Below are 13756 nucleotides of genomic sequence, written 5' to 3' on the forward strand. Positions count from 1 at the left end.
GATTGTGATGTTTTATGACGTTACATAAATGTATTTTCTTTTCAATGGGAACATGGTAAAACTTACCTTGAAAACCGCCGCTTGAGGTGAACCCAGTTCAATAAAAGGTGGGTTTCCGGTAGCCATTTCAACGACGGTGCATCCCAAAGACCAGATATCCGCCTAAAAACAATTAAAACAAGTACATCGTGTAAATATTTGTTTAACACATAAAGTTGTTAGTAAGTGCTGAAATTACATCTCGGTAAATTAATTACAAGAAAAAACGGTGAAGCTACCATTGTGGATTAAAATATTTTTAGTCAGAAATACTTACGGGAGCTCCATATCCTCTCTGCCCCTTGTCTATGACTTCGGGCGCCATATACTGTAGGGTGCCCGCGAAAGTCTCGGTGGACGGACAGAGTCCCGCCAGCCGTTTGGACGTACCAAAATCCGATATCTTGACGACCCCACTATACGTGTTTACCAGGACATTGTCCCCTTTTATGTCTCGATGCACGATTTTTTGGTCGTGAAGGTATTTCAAACCTGAAATAATTGGTAACTTAATTTAATACACTGTAAGTACCCAAAGAATTTTATATATTTGCATCTCTTTTTGTGAAGAAATTAAGATTCAGAAGAAGAAAAAACAGTGTAGAGCAACGCTACCATCAATTTATTATTACACGTTCGAATTCGTATTCATTCGTTTCCCACAATTTAGGTTGTAATAAAGTTTGTCATAATCTCATTTGCCATAAAAATATTGAAGCGTGCCGTTCAGAATTCCTTTAAAAGTCTTCTTAAAGAATGCAGTAGTAACCTACTGCATCAACCCACCTAACGGTTAAGTTTGGTTGCTAACAAAAAAAACTGTTCCAGAAATAAAACACTTCGTGATGAAAGACAATTATAATAGAAGCGATTTATTATTGCACAGAAAATTCGGACAAACGTTCGAATCTTACCTTCCAAAATTTGTTTGGTATAATATGCTATGGTGGCCTCATTCTCCTTGAGGGGGCCCCATTTGGAGCGGAGCAGAGCCGACAGTGAGCCTCCCGGAACTTGCTCCATGAATATCTTAAAGTAGTTGCCTTCTGATATTGATCCTAAGTACTGAAAGTAGAGATAAAGTTTGGGTAGTACCAAAATTATTTACTGAGGAAATATAGTACATGCATAGATAGTACTCATATGTGACTAAGATCCTTAAATATTTTTATACAGTGTAGATTTTGATGATTATGACATTTAAGACACCCCGCGTCTCGTATCCATATTTCCTTCAGAAAACTAGGGCGATTCCCTAAACAGTCAAAAAAAAATTCTAAAAATTCGCTTTTGGAAATAAGGACCACTTGCCACCTGCATTCACTGGTTCTCTCCAACTCTCGCAAAATCGTTCCACTCAATGGGAGGCTAGCCAGCGTTGCTTCGATTCGTGATCGCCATTCAAGATAGACGGTTGACCTGGTTAAAGCCGCAGGTTCACGGTGGAAGAAGACGCTTCCAGTTGACGCAAGTAGAGGTCTATGGAGGAGGCCTACGTCCAACAGTGGACGTCCTACAGCTGATATGATGATGATAACTCGAGAACCTGTCTCTTCCGACGGTTATCCAGTATTTGTTTACCTGTACGATATTCCTGTGCCTCAGTTGCGAGTGTAGCCAGATTTCTTCATGCAGTGGTTGCACGTCTCCGAGATTCTTTTCAGGGATCTCTTTGACGGCGATCCTGACCTGGGTGTTCAGGTCTCGCGCTGCGTAGACGACTCCGTAAGTGCCTTTGCCAAGGACAACGCGTTTGTTGCAGTCGTCGAGCTCGTATTCGAACTGTAGACAAGTCAAGGATAAGTGATGAAGTTGAATTGGTTTAAAAATTACACATCAACTACAGAAAAAAAGCCTCTGAAAGCAAAGTTTTTATCATAACTTTGACGACTTTCGGTGCATATAGCTTCTCTAATACTCATTTCAATTAAAAAGTTGCTACGAAAACTTCTTGATTACTTTTAAAGATACATCACTATTTATTTCTACGTAAATAATGACGATTTTTGTTGTATTCTTATAAAATTGACAAATATGGTGGAATAAAAATACAAACATACTTAATCCGCTAAGACTAAAATAATAAGGTCATTATCATAAGCCTTTTTTTTTTGTTTTGTTTTGCCTTAGTCAGGTAAATAGGCCACCAAACCGAGCAAGTAAATTGTCACAAAAAAGATCTTATTGCTATAAACGCAAGGTAGAATATGCAATGACAGGTACACAACTGACTGGTCGGTGACGTTTGGCGCGGTGGTAGTGGAGCGCGAACGTTTGACCAATGGCTGCTCAATATTTTACTCGCACAAACGTACTGACTTATAATTGGCTAAAACGGTTTCGCGCCTTCCAAATACTAACTACGCAGGCACATTGTTAAACTTATATATATGCTACAACTGTAGGAGTGTGTATCTCTATATCACAGGAAGTTCTGATAACTTAAAAATCTCACTGACTTTCAACTGCTCCTGCATCGTCGTAGTGTCCAGATCCGTGACCTTTTCATGGTCCGCAGTCAACTCTCCTAGTTGGTCGTGCAACCGTTGTCGACAAGCCTCAGACGGCAAGAATATCTGGAAGTCATCAGAGTTTTCGCTCACGTAGAGAAAGAGACAGCGCTCGTCGCGTTTGTAAAGGCTGAAAAGAAATAAAAAATAAAATAAATAAATATCACGGGTCACTTGGCACCAATTAACCTAGTCCCAAAGTAAGCATAGCTTGTGTTATGGGTACTAGGCAACGGATAAACATACTTAAATACATATTCAACACCCAAGACTCGAGAACAAACATTCATATTTTTAATACCAATATCTGCCCCGATCGGGGATCGAACCCGGGACTACTCTTACTGTTCTTAGGTCTCTCTTACTATTCTTCGTAGTCAGGTTCTCTAACCACTTGGTTATTCGGTCGTCAAATGAAAGAATGTCTTACACAGTTTTTTATATATGTATGTATGTTAGTCTACACCAGCTTTTAAGTAGCTTCTTTTTCCGTCGGGGGTTAAAAACTCAGATTGTAAAAAATATTGAACATTTAGGACATCATGTTTTACCTGTAGCTTCTAATCATGTCGGACGTAAAGAGCCATCGATGGACTCTTCTGCAATGGCCGCGGATAGCGTCCAGGCACAGATTAAGTATTTCTACAGACTTTTGTTCCGCCCCCATGTTCACGTTCAAGTACGAAGGCATGTATTCTTTAGTAGTCTCCAATATTAACACCTATTAAGAAATTATTATAGAATAAAGTTTATTTGTAATAACATAACATACTATACTCAATACATGGTAAAATTCATCTTTACGATCCGATCTAAAGTGTATATCAATCTCGTCAACGATTTACATACTTGATCGAAGACGATATCGGAAATCGCAACGTAATTATTCCTGCCCAAGTGACTTTATTGTTCCGTTTCGAACGAGTTAATGATCGATTGTAACGATAAATTGCTTTATGTATGGCTGGCAATTTCGAAGCAACCGATGGTCGCGATTCTCGTCCGATTGTTCGGAGCGATTAATCTTACCATGTATGGAGCCTTTAAGTGATATAATTAAACAACTAAAAAATATTCAAAATCAAAAAGTATCTTTCATGCCAGTCGACGGCATAGTTCCCAGGAGACAAGCAGCGTTCTCGCATAGAATAGCCAGAGGGGTTACCACGAAACTCGCAAATCGAGTTCGTATCGCACCGTTCCTTTCACACGCGTATTAAATGACATAAGCGTCAGCGGGACAGCAACATACGAAGTTCGACTTTTGCAGTTCGTGGTATAGGGCCAGGCTCAAACGTTGGCCGAAATAGCTGCCTGCCTTCTGGTCGCCAGTTATTTTTACCAACCGCGAAGAAATCTCTTTTACGAGTTCCTTCGCGTCTGGACCCCATGGTCTAGAGTTAGAAATTATTATTATCTGATTATTAATAAGGAAATTCTGTGTAAGTAGTAAAGGTTAATATGGCTTCAAACATGGGCGTACGCAGGGGGGGCAGGGCAGGGCAGCTGCCGCCCCCCTGGAAATTGTATGTTCTATACAACATATTATGCCCCGTTTACCTATAAAGCAGGATCCTTTGCGGGTGTTTGCCCTACACACTACATATACCTTGTGTTTCATGTAGGTGTCTTTGTGTAGTGTGTATGACAAAACAAACGCGGGCGATCTGACTTAAAAAATCTGACTTGCTCCTCCCCCTAGGCCGGAAGCTGGGTACGCCCCTGGCTTCAAATACTTACAGGAAACCTGATTATGTCATCACAGCTGCTTTTAGTTGCTTCAACGAAATATTCCATCCAGAATGAGAATACTTGCTGTTCTGGTGAAGATTCTTCGTTTTTTTTCCTAAATCTACAACACGTTTTAAAAAAAAAGTCTGAAAAGGGTTGTGTTACAGTGTATTTAAAAGCATGTTTTCGTAAAGGGTCCATATCGGCTCGCATACTCAATGAAAGTCCGAATGTACTGTTTGTCAGAATGATCGTTTGTCATAACTCTTTTTTCTCTGAATCCAATGATTGTTAAAAATTCTTATAAAATAAACCTAATCTAACCTATAGTTTTCTATAGGATGACCATTTAAAATTTTCAGAAAAACATAAGGTTTCAGTGCGAAAAAAATTCTGACAAACGATGATTCGGACAAAAATCACGGTATGACTAGCGAAGAGTATGCGAACTTTGGCGCTCCCTTTCGTAAGTGATGCTGTAGTATAAGGCAAAACTAATTTATTCGCACAAATCCAGTGCGACTATATGTATTATGTCAATACAGAATGCATTGAGCGCGCAGTGAGCGTAGCCAGCAAATAATACATTTCATAAACTTTTAAAAAGACAGAACAACTAAATAATAATATCGAAGTTCATTTCATCATACAACGAGCGAGCGAAGCGAGCGAGCAAGATCTTACTCGCTCGCTTCGCTTTTAACAATCAAAACAAATCTCATACCTGTCAATAAGTTCAATATTTCCAATAGTACTCTTCAAGTACCAGTTAGGCGGTTTCAGTTTGAACATACACTCGGCAGCCTGAATGGCCTTCACGTAATCTTGCGCAAGTACTGAGATCTCGAAGAATGTGGCCACATCCCAATAGTCCTTTAGAGATGATAGGCTGCCTTTCTTTCCTATTAGATGATTCAATACCATACCTGTGAAGATTAAAAATTAAAACATCTGAATTGAAACTAGTTGCTGCCCGTGACTTCGTAAGTAACAATTTAGTAAGGTATCCCTCACGAATAAATAAAAGTATTACATATTTTTCTCGAAAGTCCCATTGATTCGCTAAAATTTGTTCAGTGGTTCTGGCACCAAACCTAAAATAAACTAAATGTAAGTTCCCGCATTTGAATTAAAATTCCGCTCTAATCCTAATGGTTGAAAGCTCCAGATTCTATCCCGATATTCTCGACCCCATGGGAATATCGGAACGAACGATTTTACTGGATTAATTATTTATGTTTTTAATGTATTCTTACCTATGTGTTGTAATTCCTGGGAGTTCTTAAAGTCATTTCCCGCTATGACGAGTAATGTTGCTAAATTGATTCCCGCATATTCGTTTGGTTGTACTTCAAATCCTTGTCTATACCTAAAACGAAAAATTGTATAGTTGGTTACAGCACGCGACACGGAATGCTGAAGAACTGGGTTCCATTTAAAGACAGTTTTACAGTAAAGACCTGTTTTTCTTGATTTCTGTTAACTTAGACAGACGACTCAGTTCCTTGACAGAAACTATCCGGTAAATAACTTTTCGGCCAAATCGAAAAAAAATCAAACACAAAATAACGTCAGCCATTGTTAAAGATTAAATTGTAAAATTCACAAACTTGACGAGTGACATTTAATTACACATAAGAGACACTCGTAAAAAAACTCACTTTTTAACTTTATTTTGGTAAATATTATGTGAATTAAGAGCACTTTAGTTAAGGCCTTTAAAAAAACATCATAAATTAAGAACCTATACACTGTTACTGCGCATAATTATCTTAACTTAGATTTAAACCACTAGTATCTTAAAAAAAAAAATTAATTTAACCTGTGGAATGTTCCCTTAATGTTAACGGAAATCAAAAATAACACAGTATATTTTCTGCTGTTTTACGTGTCCTACTCACTTACCAATGTATAGCGTTATTCAGACTTTCCATATCAGTGTGTTGAGATTCGACGAACTTATCCTTATAAATACGCCCGCAAAGGCACAGCATGTCCGGAAAACGGTTCTCTTTCTTCTCCAATGCCTTTACGCATACTTTTAGAGCATTTTCCCTGTCGCCTTCTTTGTTTCTCCTGAAAGAAAAAATAGACATGCGTGACTTTGTGAATGAACTTCAACTTACGTGTTTTTTTTAATATGCACGCTAAAGTTATTTTGCTCGCGGCTTTGTCTACAGCAAATTTGCAAATGAAAGTAGCCTATGTTCTACTCGTGACCACGGCCACTGTAATGTTGCCGAAACGTCGAGGTAAATATTACTCGTGTGTGTTAGCGTGATAAGTCCTGTGCGTGGTATTTTGACTATAGCCTATGTTCATCTGGAATAGTTTAAATTACTTTCTGTTAGTGTAAGTTTTTTTTATTGTGCAGTATTTATAAGAAAATGAAATTGCAATCTCACCTGTTCATAGCGAACGCGTACAGAAACCTAATAATAGGCATGTTGATATAGTTCTTCCTGTTCATCACAGTTTTCAAGTCATCCACAACTTGCACTATGGCGTCGTAGTCTTGGGTTTCCCGGTAGGATATCAACATGTTCAGTATAGTGTCCCCGGAGAGTACCGCTGGATCGTCGAGACGTCGGCGCATAGCGTGCAATACGTTGGCGAGGTCTGCACCGCTGTATACTTCCCGGGCTTTGCGAAGGTCAGACAGGAATTTCTCTTGTAGATGTGCCCTGGAACAGCGAAGGATAAGGCTTGACTGGTGACCGTAATAGGCAGTGAAGTAATCGACTGCCCTACAATCATGAAAGTAATAACAGACGCTTTACTACGATGTTCAGATGTTAGCACATTACATGTGAGGTTGGATCCGCTCTGAATCAAATTATACTATTATCTGGGTGATCGGGTCAGGATGGTCTTAGTGCAGGGATCGGCAACGCGCGGCCCGCGGGCCGCATGTTGCCCGAGACCTATCTCCTTGCGGCCCTTATAGTACCTACCTACAATAGATAACTAGGTAGATCTATTGGCTCTGTTCACGACATCAACGCCACCTAGCGTCCGCAACTTTTTTGGCTCTGACATTGTGACAAAAATCAAACCTATAACGTATTAATTTATAATACAAAATTACTGTGATACCGTGATTTGGGTGGACAAAAGGTTGTGAATTCATTTTTGGTCATTAAAATTAAATGAGGTAAGTAAAATTTATTCAAAAAGTGTGTTTTATTTTCGTTATGTCAGGGTTTGTTTACTTCATGTTTAGTTGTACTTTTACTGTAAAACGAAAAGATAAAGCTATATTATTGGTTTCTTTGAATAATAATAAAATTATATAATTGTTCTTATATCGCTGGTAATAAATTAAATATCGTTTTCAGATCAAAATTAGTATCTTTTGAAGACCGGTTTTGTGAGTATGACTCAATATAAAATTTCAACCACAAACCGTTTCATAAGGAAAATTGTTGCTGGACATGTCCGAGATTCAATAATTCAAGCTCGCTGTTTCTGTGTATTATGAAAATAATAATACGACACAAAATTATTGAAGTCTTTACTCATTTGACTATTGATTCCACATTTACATTGCAATTTATATTTTAGGCGCAATCCCGAATCTCTATGTCACAATCACAACTCGCTAGACATGCATCTACCACAGATAGGCAAAGGAACTATGGCAGTGTTCCGAAACATCTTCTTCTTTTTTTAAACTAGTCCTACTGGTAAGTAAATAGTCTTGCAATCTTCTGGGCTGTACACGCAGTCGCTGACCTCTGCGCGGAGCTTCATGTACTTGCACTGGTGACTGTAGTACCCGGGGGTTGTGTACTACCTCAAAGCTTGGGACTGGAAAGCCTGAACAATCTGAAAAGGAAGACTCAGGTTGTGGCTCATCTGGCGCCACTCTTCTATTATGCACAGGAGTTGCCTGTGCTATATCACCTGGGAATGGTTTAATGTGTACTCTGTTACGTCTGTACAGCTTACCGTTCACCTTGACTGTAAACGAGCGCTCATTGTGCACATGTACAACTTTCCAAAACTCCATTTTTATTTAGTTCTGGTTGCAATTGTACTACTATATTTTCACCTTGTGTAAGTTAGGCAGACCTTGCTTCTATTATCATAGCATTCCTTAACTTTCTCCTTCCTTTTCTTGATTAAAGCTGGAACTTCCTGTACAACTCTTGGTTGCAAATGATCTAATACACAAGGCAGACCTGTTCGTGTTCGCCTGGAAAAAAACTTTTGCACTGGGCTGACCTTGTCTGCTTCTATAGGTATATTTCTATGATGCAGTAAGCTATACCAAAGATCATTGTTTGGTCTCCATGCTAGCAACCACAAGCCTCCTTGCCACTTTTACTGCTGCCTCTGCTTTTCCATTAGAGCTGGGAAAATGTGGAGAGGAAGTGACATGTTCAAAGTTCCAATCTTCCGCAAACTTCTTAAATTCTTCATTAATAAAATTAGTCGCGTTGTCTGAGCACACCTTCTGTGGTGCTCCATGGCGCGAAAAATTTTTTTTACATATCTGAATTACTTCTCTAGAAGTCAAGGAACTCAGCGGGTCTAATTCGAAAAAAATCCGAGTAATGATCAATTGTGACTAAAAATTTTAAATTGCCAACTGAAAATACATCCATAGATACATATTGGAATGGGTAGATAGGTATTTCATGGCTTATTAAAGATTGTCTTTCTTGGGACACTGCATTCTGGGCGCAAAATGTACATTTTCCTACATACTCCTTAATATCTATAGTCATACCAGGCCAAAAGATATTTTCTCTGGCTAGACGGAGTGTAGCAGATATTCCATTGTGACTGACATGAACCTTTCTGTCATTATTTTTCTTAGTCTTGTTGGAATGAGTACCTGATCATTTCTGAATATCAGACCATCCTTTGTTGACAGCTCTTGGCTGAATTTATACAAAGCTCTAAGCTCAATAGGCCAGTCAGATATGTACCTTGGAAATCCGTTTATAATGTAGTCAATAATAATCTGCATGTTTTGATCTTTTTCAGTCTCTTTCTTTAATTTTCATTATAAGTTTGTCTGATATTTTGAGAAATGTAACCACTGAGTGCTCGCTGATTAGCTTAAATATCTGTTTGTGACTTAACTCGCTTTCTAAGTCATATACAGTATCTGACTGCTCTACTATAGGTGCTCGAGAAAGAGTGTCCGCTACATGATTGTCTTTTCCTTGTATGAACTGTAGTTCAACATTATATTTTTGGAGAGTCATTAACATCATCTGCAAGCGTTTTGGGGCATCCGTAAGTGGTTTCTTCATTATATTAACAAGAGGCTTATGATCGGTATTAATAGTCACTTTACCTTTGCCTGCAATGTATTGGTTGAACTTTGTGCATGCAAAACAACTGCCAACATTTCCTTCTCTATCTGAGCGTATCTTTTTTCTGTAGGCGTCAAGCAGCGAGAAGCAAAGCAAATCACTTGACCGTCTTGATACAGAGCTGCCCCTAATCCAAACTCACTTGCATCACATTCTATACTAACATTTTTATTTACATCAAAGAATTTCAATGTGGGCAGTTCTGTTATAATTTTCTTAATATTTTTAAATTCCATTTCTTCTATTTGGGACCAATGAAACTCAGTGTTTTCTAGTAAGTTTTCTGAGATTATTAGCTGGAAACTAAGATTTTTATAAATTTACCCAGATATCCTACCATACCTAAGAACCTTAGGACGTCCTTAGCTGATTCTGGAGTAGGCATATTTTTTATAGCAACCACTTTGGACTCATCCACCTTTACTCCTTCATTGGTCAAAACATGTCCATAAAATTTAACAGAAGATTGCAAGAGATGTACCTTATCTTTGTTCAGCTTGCAGTTAATCTTTCGCAGCCTTTTAAATAATTCTTCCAATTTTATATTATGATCAACTATGGCTTCTTCTGTAGAATCACCCACTCCATAAATTAGGATATCATCTGCTATAATCTCAACTCCTTTAAGCCCACTGAGCAGACTGGATAACTTCTGCTGGAATATCTCCGGTGATGAGCAGAGTCCGAAGGGCAGCCGAAGCCATCTGAAACGGCAAAAGGCGTCCAAAAAGTGGTTAATTTGCTACTCTCTTCTGTCAGACCCAGCTGCCAAAATCCTTTTTAGTGTCTACTGTTGTAAAAACTTTTGCTTTAGCGAGTTCCGGGAGCATCTCGTCTAATGTTGTGAATTGATAGTTGGGTCTTTTTAAAGCTTTATTTAAAGGAATAGGATCCAGGCAAATACGGAATTTGGAATCTTTATTTACAATCAGAATATTATTTACCCAATCAGTGTGCTGCATCTCTTGTACTATAATACCATCCTTTTCTAGCTGCTCTAACTCCTCTTTAAGCTTCTCTCGTACTGCCATAGGAACTCTTCGTGCTGACTGTATGCGTGGTGNTCTAAAATATTGTTTTCGTCTTATTTTTTCCCTTTTTAGGGTTCCGTACCCAAAGGGTGCCAACGAACCCTATTACTGAGACTCCGCTGTCTGCCTGTCTGTTCGTCCGTCCGTCTGTCACAGGGCTCTATCTATTGAACCGTAATAGCTAGGCACTTGAAATTTTGGGCTCATTTGATTCGTCTTGACGACTACCTACTTTGGTAACCAGGGGCAAAAAAGTACCCCCAACAAAAAGCTAGTATTAGAATTTTTAACAAAAAGTTATTACTGAACTATTTGTTTTAAGGCATTGTACGGAGGTTGACCGATTTTTCTTGTTTTAATGGTCCTAAATAACCTTTAAAAAAAAATATCATCATCATCCAGCCTATATACGTCCCACTGCTGGCACAGGCCTCCTCTCAGAACAAGAGGGCTTGGGCCATAGTTCCCACGCGGGCCAGTGCGGATTGGAACTTCACACACACCATTGAATTGCTTCGCAGGTTTGTGCAGGTTTCCTCACGATGTTTCCTCACCGCATAGCTCGTGGTAAATTTCAAATGTAATTCCGCACATGAATTTCGAAAAAACTCAGAGGTACGAGCCGGGGTTTGAACCCACGACCCTCTGCTTGAGAGGCGATAGGTCAAACCACTAGGCCACCACGGCTTACGCCACGGTTTAATGGTCCTAAATAACCTTTAAAAAAAAATAACCAGCAATAAACTTTATTTTTTAATTACTTACTGTGTTTTATTGAATTTCTTTACATTATCAAAATTTCAGATGTGAATAGTTATTATAATAAAATCATTTGGTATTAAAAATTTTAGGAACAGTTTAACTAATTATAGTTATTTTCTTACTTGATACTTTAAAAATGAGCGACAATTCACTAACTCTAGTCGAGAAATCACTAACTGACATCTAGGTTCATAATTTAAGAGATAAAAGTAATTATCGCTAATTACCAGGAAAATATAACTTTTTGATTCGATTTGGCAGTTGGAGCTTATGCCGTAGCGTTATGTCTTTGCGACAAGACCATAATTATGATAAATATATCACGCCAAAAAACGTTAGATTTTTTTTTTATTTTCACAACTTTAAACCGCCGTATCTCAAAACAGCAAAATACGACTTAGTGACTTTTCGTTCTACGGGGACGAAATAGGCTCAGAGTTGCTCAGCGAGCTATGGAGAGAGCTATGCTTGGGGTTTATCTACGGGACCGAATCAGAAATGAGGAGATACGTAGAAGAACAAGGGTCACCGACATAGCCAAGCGAATCAGCTCGTTGAAGTGGCAATGGGCGGGCTATATAGCACGGAGAGCGGATGGCCGTTGGGGCCGAAAAGTTCTCGAGTGGAGGCCGCGGATCGGCAAGCGCAGCGTAGAACGTCCACCAACAAGATGGACGGATGACCTGGTTAAAGCCGCAGGTTCGCGGTGGATGCAGGCTGCTGCCAGTTGAAGCAACTGGAGGTCTGTGGGTGAGGCCTATGTCCAACAGTGGACGTCCTACGGCTGAGATGATGATGATAATGATGGTGAATAAAGTTGTACCAACTGTACTTAGTCGAAAATTTACTATGACCTTTAAAATTTATAAGTATTTTATTGATAATTAGAAGCAGAGTCTTGAGAAATAGCTCATGTTAGGAGATAAAGAGATCAGAAGAGGCATCGTTAGATTTGTCTCTGTTAGGAGTGACACAGGTTGTTAATTTTATGCGTATGTGAGTCTGTCTGTGTACCTTTCCGTCGGCTCATCCGTCCGTCCGTCTGTTGATCTGTGTCATCTGTCTGTCATCTGTCTGTCCGTCTGTCTGTCTGTCTGTGTTTCGAAGTGAACATTACATCATTGTCCTATTTTTTTAATTATTGTTACCAACGCACACACCAAACCTTTTATCCTAAAAAGCTGAAATTTAAGATAAGGAAAAAATGGGATTTATTATGTAGGTACCTACATAAAATTCTACTGGTTCGTAACTATTATTTAGTTTTTAGGGTTTCGTACCTAAAAAGTGCCAACGGAACCCTATTTCTGAGACTTCCGCTGTCTGTCTGTCTGTCTGTCCGTCCGTCTGTCCACAGGGCTCTATGTCTTGAGTCGTAAATAGTTAGACACTTTAAATTTTTACAGATTATGTATTACTGTGGCCACTATAACAACAAATACTCAAACCAGAATAAAACAAATATTTTAAGTTTTTTTTGCTAATGTCTAATGTTGTATAGATAATGGTACGGAACACTTCGTGCGCGAATCCGACTCGCACTTGGCCAGTTTATTTTTAATACCCAGGGTATTCAATGTTAAATATTTAATTTTTACAACCTCTATCTCCATATCACTAATCTCTGTAAATTTTACATGCAGGCAGAAAGGAATAGCAAAAATCTAAATTCAATATCAGGATATTTTGAAAAAGATAAGTATTGTTCACAAACCGATCTTAATGACGATGATGATGATGATGATGGTCGTATGTCATCCGCTGCCGAATTCTAACTTTATTCATGAAAAACAATGAAGACATGGGAGAAACTTTTGTCACAAAGACATAGTTCAGATAATTGATATTACGCTGTCCGTCCGTCTATTTCTATAGGATTACTTAAAACTGAAGCAAACTGAAGTGGCAGTGGGCCGGCCATATCAGCCGAAGAACCGATAACTGCTAAGGTAAACGAGTAAAAGCCTAGCGTGGCGAGGGACGCCCTCAGACTAGGTGGAGCGATGATCTTCACTGGTAGCTGACAGTAAACTGGATGAGAGTGGCCGAGGGTCGTGCTCAGTGGCGTGCAATTGGAGACGCCTATGTCCAGTAGTGGGCTAAGATAGGCCGATGATGATGATGATGATGATGATGACTTAAATAAGACAATAGTCCCACTCATATTATAATGCGAAAGTTTGTTAGTCTGTTTGTTTAATTCTTTATTACCTTTTCACGTCTAATTCGTGAACGATTAGGATGAAATTTGGATACAGAATAGTTTGAGTCCCGTAGAAAAACATAGGGTAGTTTTTTTTAAATCGCAATATTCCCGCGGAATAGCTTATAAACGAATTCTTACGCTGACAGA

The 13756-nt window shown here is 38.9% G+C and overlaps 1 protein-coding gene across 4 annotated transcripts in view; it reads right to left on the reverse strand.

Annotated features, from left to right (window-relative positions):
• Nucleotides 1-13756, reverse strand: part of Ask1 (apoptotic signal-regulating kinase 1) — a 43810-nt gene that overhangs the window by 17606 nt on the left and 12448 nt on the right. For 3 of the 4 annotated variants that reach the window (XR_012451796.1, XM_074093595.1, XM_074093594.1), the window contains exons 10-15: nt 3101-3270; nt 2499-2679; nt 1621-1821; nt 954-1104; nt 317-531; nt 67-162 (exon numbers count right to left, since the gene is read on the reverse strand). Coding sequence is in view for 3 of the 4 variants with exons in the window: in XM_074093595.1 (XP_073949696.1) it covers nt 67-162; nt 317-531; nt 954-1104; nt 1621-1821; nt 2499-2679; nt 3101-3270 (1014 nt within the window). In the remaining variant the exon portion in view is untranslated. Of the gene's footprint in view, nt 1-66; nt 163-316; nt 532-953; nt 1105-1620; nt 1822-2498; nt 2680-3100; nt 3271-4289; nt 4402-5004; nt 5207-5536; nt 5650-6185; nt 6357-6685; nt 6959-13756 lie in introns of those variants that run through there. The other variant, XM_074093597.1, reaches the window with a different exon arrangement.

This window comes from Choristoneura fumiferana, chromosome 10 (assembly GCF_025370935.1).
Source record: "Choristoneura fumiferana chromosome 10, NRCan_CFum_1, whole genome shotgun sequence".
In the NCBI taxonomy this organism is placed as follows: Eukaryota; Metazoa; Arthropoda; class Insecta; order Lepidoptera; family Tortricidae; genus Choristoneura; species Choristoneura fumiferana.